The 10,710-nt window shown below is 42.0% G+C and overlaps 1 protein-coding gene across 5 annotated transcripts in view; it reads right to left on the bottom strand.

The window, feature by feature from the left end:
• Window positions 1–10,710, bottom strand: part of LOC112456767 (headcase protein) — a 151,221-nt gene that overhangs the window by 19,889 nt on the left and 120,622 nt on the right. For all 5 annotated transcript variants that reach the window (XR_003041010.1, XR_003041011.1, XM_025019512.1 and 2 more), the window contains exons 3-4: window positions 1,031–1,219; window positions 422–604 (exon numbers count right to left, since the gene is read on the bottom strand). Coding sequence is in view for 3 of the 5 variants with exons in the window: in XM_025019512.1 (XP_024875280.1) it covers window positions 422–604; window positions 1,031–1,219 (372 nt within the window). In the remaining 2 variants the exon portion in view is untranslated. The remainder of the gene's footprint in view (window positions 1–421; window positions 605–1,030; window positions 1,220–10,710) is intronic.

Genomic DNA, 10,710 nt, shown 5'->3' with positions numbered 1-10,710 from the left:
TTTCCCTTCCCTGCGGGCGGGCGTAACGAATCGGCGCGATAGAACTAGCATGCAAGCTTCGATCGCCTAATTACTCTAATTCGACACGTGTTGCAATTTCGTATTGCAAACTGCACAAGTTCCGTTTTTGAGATCGTCAATTTGTAAAAAAAAATTGAGACAAAGATGAGATGAATATTAGCATAATATTGTAACCCGCATCAATATCAAACTGAGAGAAATAAATGAAACAAGTGACAAAAGATGATTCGAGGCTTTTATCTCGATAATTGTACGATTGCATGAGATATAGCGTTAGTTTTTTTTTTTTTAATTTTTACATCCGAGAACATATCACCCGGGGTGATGTATTAACACTCGTGCGTTAAAAAGTCAAAGTTCGATCGGGTTGGGGTCGGTCGCTCACGAAATCGGGGCTTACCTTGAGTCGTTCGCTGCAACAGGGCATGGCAGCGAAGATATCGTAGCTGTACATGGTGCCGAGGACCAAGCTCGAACCATCCCACGGTTGGGTACAGAAACGGCAGCGTACAGGTTGCCCGCCGCCCTCCAAACAACTCATGCATACGGCTGACAAAAATTGTGTACGACCTTCGACCTTCACCTGGAATAAAATACCGAAAAACCGAATGTGCAATTGGAATCTTGCGAAACCATTCAAATATTGCGATAGAATCGCGGGCGAAAAATATGATAGGGAATAAATTGCGATTTAAATGGTTCGCGAAACTCTGTGCAAAATTTGCAATCAAATTGTTAATCAATGTGCAGAAATAATTTGTACATACAGACAGATACTGTGTACTGCTTATTAAGAGGTTATTGAAGTGTTCTCTAAGCATTTAACGAAAGAACGAGGTATGTTAAATAATATATCAATTAATTCTCATTTAAATTGAGATAGCTTAATCTGTTAAATTGCTGAATCCACTAAAATTTTCAAGTTGCTTAATTAAAATTTTGCTTTACTCTTTCAATGAGAAACTCAGTGGCTAAGATATTTGTAAAATTTTCGATAATGAAAACGTACCTCAGCACAAGCGGGCGAATGCTGTCTGGGTGACAAGAAGAATGTGCCGTCCACCAGCGGGTACCTGTCGAAAACCAGCATGGCAGCGCGACAAAGGACGCACGTAACTCGAGACCACTGCAGAGCGGCCAATGTCGATAGGATGAAGCATCTGGTGTCGTCGTTGCCGTGATTTCCCTCGTCCTCCATCTGAAAACAAACCGTTAACAAACACATCGTTACGTTGCGTGCGCAATCGTGTTGTATAAACATAAATGTAATAATATATATATATAAATGGAAGAGAGACTGCCCGTGCTCGTAACAACTCGTGAATTTATCTTTCTCTACAATTCTCCTCGAAGAAAATAAAAAAAAAAAAAAAAATACTGAAGAGAAGAATGAATTTTTCTTTCAAACTAATTACGAGTTCAAGCTCGAACATCTGACGGGAAACATCGCCGGTTACGTCGAGCAAAAGACTTGAAGCTACTTTGAGCGGAAACGTTAGTCGGTAACGATGTCCAATCTCTTCGTTCGATCTCGTTTCCCGCCTACTTGCGAGAGTGACGATAATTTGAATGCAGAATTCCCCATCCGGTAACTCTTACACGCGCGCGAAGTAATAACGTCGGCGACATCAACAAAGCTCGTCCTCTCATCCGTGCCCGCCTTGCTCGTTAAACCAGTTTCCGTGGGACGCTCGCCGTAGCCCGCGGGAGGAGAAAAGTATACGCGGGCCTTGATACTGCCGCCGTAAAAAGACCGAAGGCGACGGCGAGGGTGGAAAATTCGAAGGATGCAACGCGGCGCGCCGGGCGTCTCCTCGATAGCGGATAAACTGCGAAGGCGGTGGCTACGAAACGCCGTAAAGATTTTCGTGACGAGCGAGAAGGGGCGACTGGATGGAAAAAGGATGCAACGCGTTTCGCCTGGATCAAGGCACTAAAGGACGAAGAAGTGTGAAAAGTAGCGCCGTGAGACGGAAACCCGGATGGAAGTTTCGGAAAACGCGCACTAAAGGTTCTCATAAGCGGCGAAAGAAAAGGGCAACAGGAGGCACAACGAGGTACTTCCAAGAAATCTGTCAGCGAATCTTAATTGTGTCTTAGAAAAGTCTGTTGAAGTAGTCTCCTCCCGAGCTGGAGGTGAAACGAAAAAGCTGGTGACGGTTGTACCACAGTAAAGAATTAAAGGTTTTAATAACGAACTAAATGAGGGAACGTAACGGTGGCGAAAGAAGCACGAGCTCTGTAGTCAGAGAAACTGCAACAGGAAGGAAAATTGAAAGGTAGCGGCGAAAAGGCTAGCGAAACGGCGACGAAGGAAGCGGAAACGGGCGACTTTGCCGACGAGGAAAAACTGTCGCCAGTAGACGACATTTATAACCATAGTAAATAACCAGTCTTTCTACTTTGTTACTACAAGGGAAAAAATAGAATGGGCGACGAAAGGATCGATGTTTGTAGAATAGAGAAGTAGAGGCGTGAACCTTCGTGTTATGATTACATTATTAGATCACTTTTGTAATTGATAAAGAAAATACGATCAGTCAAAATGTATGCAGCAGCAGCAGCATTAAAGTAATTAAATTGTCGATTATTGGCAGATCTCATTTAGCCTTTTACCTAAATGCCGAGCGATCAGCTAGATTGAGAAAAAAATTTCATATCTCTCTATTTATTCCAGAGGCCCAGAAACTCGGCTTTGTTCTCGTCGATACGTGACGTCCCGTTCATCCGTAAGATTCCACGAAGATGAAAGTATATTTCCAGACTGCGCCGGAGAGGTTTTCGAGTACTTGGAGTGACCGAGGGACACGAGTGGCGAAGCAGGGAAAGAGAATGCGGGAATGAGGGAATAAATGAAAGAGAAAAGAGACACGACGGAGAAAGGAGAAAAACCGCAGCTCTTCCGACCAACGTATTCGTAGATTCGAGTAAAGAGAGAGAGAACAGGAGTCCTTGACGCATCCTCGGATGCTCGAGAGACCCATACAAGCCACGCGTACATCCATTTTTCCATCCATCCATCCATCTCGCTGTGAGGACTCAACGCCAGTGTCGAAGAAATAAATTGAATTGGTACGTCCCTCGTATTGCCACGCGACGTACGATCCAGGCCCATGATCGAAAAGAAGCACTCGTTTTTACAGCTTCGATTAGGACCTAAGATTGCGCAACGCTGATACGACACGTAACGCTTCCTAGAATTTTATTGCGACTCGTAAGCCTGTCGAGCGCTAGCGCGAGCACGAAATACTTTTGCGTGAAACATAAGAATTGCTTTCGACATGATATTGTTTGATGAAATATTTTATTTATGAAATATCAACTGTATGCAAGGTATATACGTTCTATTACAATCCGTAATTATCGTCGTTGGCATAATCACTATTTGTACTACTTATACTTATTTTCGCATTCCATTTTTTAACTCCCATGTTTAATTTTAATAAATGTTAGTTTAATTTTAATAAATTCATTATATAGCGTCCTTTTTTGTCTGTAATCTATCAATATTAAAATATTTTCAGCATTCGAAGCTAGAAAAAAGTATTTAATTTTAAAGAGGATCTAGAATTTTTAACAACAGCGGCGAAAGGCGAATGAACTGCGATAATTTCGACAAGCCTAAAAATCGAAGAGAAAGAGAGAGAGAGAGAGAGAGAGAGGCGCCAGAAAACGACAGGGGTGGTGAATCGTAAATCGTGGTGTACTGTAAAGGGACTTACACCGGCGGCGTCGCGGATTATCGGAATTCAATAATGCGGGACGATACAAATAAATGAAAAAAAATCTACCTTAGCGCCGCCGCACACTCAAAGTGAAATATAATAAAGAACTGATGTTAGCGAGACAGCGAGACCATATCTTTCCCCTTATTACTTAGGGCAGCTTTTCATCGAATGCAATATAATAAGATTCTCGAAAGAGGATTACTCGATAAAAGTAAACTCAGAAAAACTTTAAATTGCAGCAATTTATAATATCTCGCAGTTCATAAATTAAAATTTAACTTTTCCTCTAACTAAATAAAAATAAATATAGAAATCGAGTAGCTACCTACGCGTTGGAAATTTATCAATTACTTAAAAATATTTAAATAAAATTGTTGGGATATCGCTCACAATGAAAGCTCTGACGGAAAGTATTCTACTTTTTTCCTCGATCTTATAGGTCAAATTAAAAGTCTTAAACGATTTCTATCGATGTAGAGGCTCGTGCATTCAACTTTATCGCACTGGGGGCAAAGGAAGGAAAAGGAGAAGGAGACGTATTCGGTGCTAAAACCGCTTGACTTCATTTTATGTACATTGTGCCGAGGAGACGATTTTCTTGAAGGCGAAGGGAGTAAAACAGGAAAAGAAGGGGAGCTGGCATAGGGGATGCAGAAAAAAAAGGTACCGCTGGGGATTTTTTTAGGGTTCCTAAGGACACCCTTATTTAGAGCCTTAACATCAACGCGGACTCGGCCATAGGACGCGAGACGATAAAAAGCGGTATATAGGCGAACGTAAAATTCGTTACGATCGAACTTCGCCTACTTCCGCTACCATCCTAAAGAAGAGAAGTAATTACTTACGAAAGACGCGAGAAAAGATGTGTGAGAGGTATTCCTTGTGTGCAATTCTACAATTTTTATCTCACCTTACGGCATACTATGGGCTTAACTTTTATGGAAAAGAGCTCGTTTAAACTTCATATTATTTTCGGCAAAAACTTGTAAATAAAATACTGATACTACGCATACGAAGGATGCTTTTGAAAAAAGAAAAATCATATTAAAAACGAAAATATTAAATATTAAATTTTGTGATCACAAGTTAATCCATACATGTCGGATTATATTGAACACCACGAATTCAATCTTGTTGCAATTATTTTTTGTTAATTAGCATTATCAAAATTCTTTTCTGTGTCAAGACATTTATTTTTTCGAAAAACTTTTTTCGCGATATACTTAACGGAGAGCCGCAGCATCTCGCAAGGTTCTTGCTTTCGGAAGAAAACTTCATTTCGGCCAGCGCAGACAATTGACTCGCGGAACCCGGCAACGTCGTAAATTCTCTCGAGGAGTGGGTGCGCTCGTTGCATTCCCCGTTAACGCGAATACGAGCTTGCGAGACGAGCCCTCTTACTTTCTTTAAAAGCATCGAGCCAGAGTTCGAACAGTTAGACGATCTACAAAACGTATTTACGAGCGGCGAGGTAAAGTAGCAAGAAACAAGAAAGAGAAACGTTTCCATCTCGATCTCTTTCCCAAACGATTTTTAACAAGTCTTCTAATTCTTCATTAACCATATTTAGATAGTATATCAGATGTTCAGTATTTTTAATTATAATGAGAACGCACAATATAAGCGATTTATGTTATAATTATGATTAATGGAATGAAATTTATAATAAAAAGAAATAAGATAAAAAAGAAGCTTGAATACATTTTACAATTCAAATGTTAATTTGTACTGTTAAATGTTTACAGACAACACAATATCGAAGTAACTTTGTCGTGCGAAATTAGTAGCGTCACAAGTTCCGGTGATGAAAGCTGATCCGGGGGGCTCAGAAAAGTTAAATGGAAAATAGAAAGTCGGGGATCAGAGACAAAGGGATTACTTAAGGACTGTCCATGTATTATAGCCGGAACAAAGGATTCGCGAAGGATTTCCCCGCGCATCCTCTTCAATGTGGAAGGGTGCGGCGGTCCGGAGCGATAACAACTTTTCGCCGAAAGTTTCCCCGTTCCGTTCTTCGTTTCCCCCGACGGAGGAAGTATTCTCCAGCTCCGTGTCGTTCTCCATGCAAGTGACCCACTGTCGTGCCCGTAAAGACGGGCCGAACAAAGAGACTCTCGTCAGGGTGCTCCTTCTAGCGTGAAAATAATCAATGGCGCCTCCACAAGAGACTTCATTTCCAGAAGTCTTGCGATAATAGCTTTCTTTCCTTCGTGCCACTCGTTATCGATCTGATAATCATCTGTGCTCCGCTACTAACCGAATTCTGACTTCCGTTCAGCTTTTAGTCGCGGCGCTCAACTACTATATATAAGCCACGACGCCCGGTCGCGTGGGAACCGCGACTGACTCACCCCATTGCCGGAAATTCGCTGACTCGACGTACGGTTATCTCCGAGACATTCATAGTAATAATACCGTTAATACGACTTTTCTTTCGAAACTTTCTAGTTTCAAGGCGAAACCTTTCCTTCTTTTCCTCTCTTTCACCCTCCCCAGGGAGAATCTTAGCGGCGTCTTCGTCGAATGCAAGTGACCCACTGGCATTCGAGGAAGGAGATCCGAACAAAGAGACCCTTCCCTCCTCTTTCCGACTCGTGTTCCTTCTCGCGTGAAAATAATCGATGGCGCTATCCGTACACACCGCCGGTTTCCTCGCTTTTCCTTTCTCCGGCTGACTCCGTTTTCCCCTTTGAAGTATAAGGGAAGGTCTCGCCATCACGGGGAAAACAGAAGGGGAACCGGACAGATATCAGGCCGAACAACGCCCGACGGAACTTCCTGAGTGAAATTGCGGTCCCTAATATTATTGACAATTGATACGACACACGCCTCGTGGCGCTCCTAGAATTTTATCGGGACCCCACTCGCGAGAGAAATTGCCTTTCCTTTCGGATAGCCGTTGCTCGATCGTGGGGATAGTCAGGGCGTCCAAATATCGCAGATACCGCGCATACAATACATTCATCGCGGGAGAAATAGCACTGTCAACTCTAAAACGCTGACGCGAAATTGTGGCCTACAAATTTTGATGCGAATTCGAAATTTTAACTAAACTTTCTTACATCTTTTACGTAAACTAATAAAAAAATATGCTTTTAGAAAAAAAAATATAATTAGAATATATTGAATAATCATAAAAAATCATTTCAGAATTAAAGAAGTAAACATACATATCTTGCTATTTATAGTTACGTACATCAAGAGATTCACATAGATTCCGACAATAAAGTAACGCAAGACAAAAGGAAAAAATATGTCAAACGCAGCTGAAGCTCCACAAGATTTTTCTCGGTAATCTTCTTCTATCTTTCTTCGGTTAAACCGCTTATTTCCTACTCCAGCACGGTAGGCCGATTAGCTATAATTGCGATCGAAGGAAAAAGAAAGACTCGCGATGGAAACTGAATGTACCAAATGCGTACAATTTTGCAGTCGCGCGCAATAGCAACGGGCGATGTTGAACAATTCGCGAAAATGGGAAGAAGGGAAATGCAGAACAGATAGACGAGAAAAACGCAACATTTTTTTTTTACATTCTGCCTTGTTGCCGCTCACGTTATCAGATTTGTGATATAGCCATGTCACGTATTCACCCTTGGCGCGTTAATTATTTATCATGCAGGGTGAATTCGCTGATGGCGGTACAGTTACAATGCTGGTTGATGCATCGCGTGCTTGGCGGGATCCGTTTTAGCGATGAGATAATTACAATTTTGATCGAAATATAAAGCAAGCATTTCTCGATTCTCGAGAATCACAGTGAGCGTATTGATAGCCAAATATCTGGTGTAAAAAAAATGTAAAATGAATTAATAATACGGCTTTTTACAAAATAAATACGGAAAAAGGGTTTCAAAATTAACATTTACAGTAATTGACGAAAAAATTAAAAAAATAAAAATATAAAGCAAAAACTTAATTTTTTTTCTAATAAAATAGCTTGATTAGATTTCGATTTAGTCTTGTCAACGAGACAATTCTGTTACGATACCATCGTCGATAAGTTAAAAAGGGAGATAGCAGCTTTCAGCCGCCCTTTTGTTCGGAGCCGATAAGAATGGTGCGCGTATACACACGCCGCGCGTATTCGTGCCCATGCGTGAAAGGTTTTCGTGCATATCGCAGGAGAATCAATAAGCGCGCTCCGCGAGTTGCCTGTACCTTGTCGAAAAAAAGCCCTTCGCGATTTGCAGAAGATAACTGCCGATGGGCAGGGAGGGAGAGAGGGTTCGCTCCCCTCGCGGATTATAGGCGGAATTAAAATGGGAGACGGAGACCAGATGAAAAGCCCCTTTTTTTTCATGTGCGTTGACTCTCGCTTGGTTTATCCGCGAGCTGACGGAGCTCGCAGATCAGCATGAAAGAGAGTTAAATCCCGGAGTCGTGTGCACTGCGAACGCACACACTCTGTCGCTTCCGCATTGCCTACCTGCAATCGATAGTCATCTAAAACGTATCAACATCGAGATGTAAGATTTCGAGATACAATCGAGCCATTTCGATGTCGCTGTAAGATTGTCCATTCGCAGTTTGTATAAGTCGTATTTCTATTTCTTAGACTGTGCATAATTTATGCATAAATATGCACAAATTTTATGACAAATTATATTTCTCTTCAGCGAGACACTGAAATGATTATTTCACAGAATAATTACATTTTATTGAAACTAAAATAATAATCAATGTAAAAGATTAATTAGGATTGTATACGTCTCTAAAAAAACGCCCTTTAAGACCCCTTGGGGTAAATAAAGTACACTATTGAATTGAAAAGATTAATTAAACATTATATATATTTAATATTAAAGTACAAATGTAAAATTACCTTCGAGTTTAATTACTCAAGCTTTGAAGTTTTCAAGCTGAATAATAAGCGTACAAAGCGCTTTTCAATGGAATCTTTTGTTCAAGTAAGCAGAAAGACGAGGTAGAGGAAGATTAAAATTTTGGGGCAAGATGGATGCTATTATTTTGAATTTAATATAGAAAATCGTCTGGTTGACGACTTACTGATCTGCAAAAACAAGAGGGAGAACGATGTCGTGTTCCGTTTGAGAACAAAAACGGAATGACATTCAAAGCGTTCCTCGTCTCGTCTCGCGTTTTAATTGTAAAATCGAAATTAATCTGGATGAAGAATGCCTCTCTTTGCGAGACACGCGAAATGAAAAACCACGAAATATAAGCATATTCAAGAGCATTTACAACTTCCCTCCCTTCACCTGCCTAACCTACGTAAGGCGACTCTCAAATTTATGACAAGAAAGAAAGAAAGAATCCTTCAGAAGCTCTACCTTCTTTGTGTGCGGAATATTTCATCTATTGGCGAATGGCAGCGGCTTTAAGTTATCTCTAACAAATTAGTACAGAAGCGCGTACATCGGCGAAGGACGTGCGCTATAAATCCTGTCGTTCTATCTCCGATTACCCGATTACATACCGCGATTGATATACACGCTCGCTGAGGAGCGAGAAGAGATTAAAGCTCTAGCTGGTTCTCTCTTTCTCTCCCGCCAAGGGCGACTTCTCTCCTGCGGGGGACGTACTAAAACAACGATCAACGTAAATTCATACGGCGGATTCTCGCCCAAGGCGAACCACCCCAACCGTGACTATCCATAAAAATCTCTGTCCCTTCCACTAAAGGAGATTGCAACGACGTTCAGCGGTACCAGACACGACTATATATCACGCCGTCCCACTATACCCGTTCCGCTTCACTATACGTGCTCTCGGCACGCACGCACGCACGTACGCACACACATACACGCACACACCCGCACAGGCCGTCTCAAAACGAATCGACGACGCCTACAGCGCGAGCATCAAAATTACTGCAGTTACGTGAACCGATTTGTACCCTTCAATTCGAAGGAGAAACACGATTTCCGAATACAGCTACATTTAGCTGACTGATTTCAGTATACAATAAGGATAAAACATTTTCATTCATTTCCACGATTGATAGTTTAACATGTAAGTCCTGAGCTCGATGTGCTGTAATTTTATTACCACGTGCTATTTCTGTTGAAACATATCTGGTAGTTTTGGACTCATTGAAACATTGAACAAGTTGCAAGGAAACTCCGCTAAAGCTAATTTCGCTACGCTTGGGAATGGTTCGCGCTCTTTTGACACACCCTGTACAGCCGCGCTGTAGAGAATCTGCCGTAATGTAGAAGAGAGATATGGCTCCTCCAGTCCGTATAAATCAGCCATGCGTCGCCGAAGAGGTTGAGAGAGGCTGGGTCCTTCCTTGCCATGTACACCGTACACGTCTCTGGTCCGACAGCGCTAAAGGTCGAATCCACAGGACGCTAAGGAGATACACGGGGTTGTTCCACCCTCACCGCGCGTCTCTCACGGAAGGGTGGCTCCTCTGGGGAGGAGCGGGGGGGAACGAGTAGGCGCCCCCTCTTGAAATTTATCTCGCTGCGTCGTTGGCGTAGTTATGCGAACGCTCCTCGCGGCAGGAGGCGCTTGTCATCGACCGTTTCCATCGTCAGCGGGTACTTTGTTTTAGCATTCCGTCCTTTGTTCCTTCTTAAGAAGATTTGGAGCCTCATCATCGTTTTGATGGATATGACAGCAGTGCGGCGCGTGGCTTCCCTTTGTTCCGTTAAAACCGATACAGACAACGAAGATTTTTTTTTCGATAAGAGTGTTTCTAATTATACAAATACGTTGGTGAAATAATGATCAGATGTCATTGAGTCACTGATTATACAAGAGTAATGTTACGTCATTAGTTTGATATAGCTGTGTAAGTAGGAATCAGCAAATTCAACTCTCTGCGCGTGCTTCGCGATTAATGAAGTTCGCTACTGTTGCGATTCCAACTCTGATGTAGTTACGTTAAATGGCTTAGGTATGCAAGATTGTTCTTGCGTTAACAAGATTGCGAACAACAAGCGAAGTCACGCGAATGTAACAGGATCTCTGTTTCCGACTGTTGGCCGGC

This window comes from Temnothorax curvispinosus, unplaced genomic scaffold (assembly GCF_003070985.1).
Source record: "Temnothorax curvispinosus isolate PA1 unplaced genomic scaffold, ASM307098v1 QBEX01007135.1, whole genome shotgun sequence".
NCBI lineage: Eukaryota > Metazoa > Arthropoda > Insecta > Hymenoptera > Formicidae > Temnothorax > Temnothorax curvispinosus.
The sequence above is the reverse complement of the archived record's forward strand: the minus strand, read 5'-3'. Positions and strand labels throughout refer to the sequence as shown.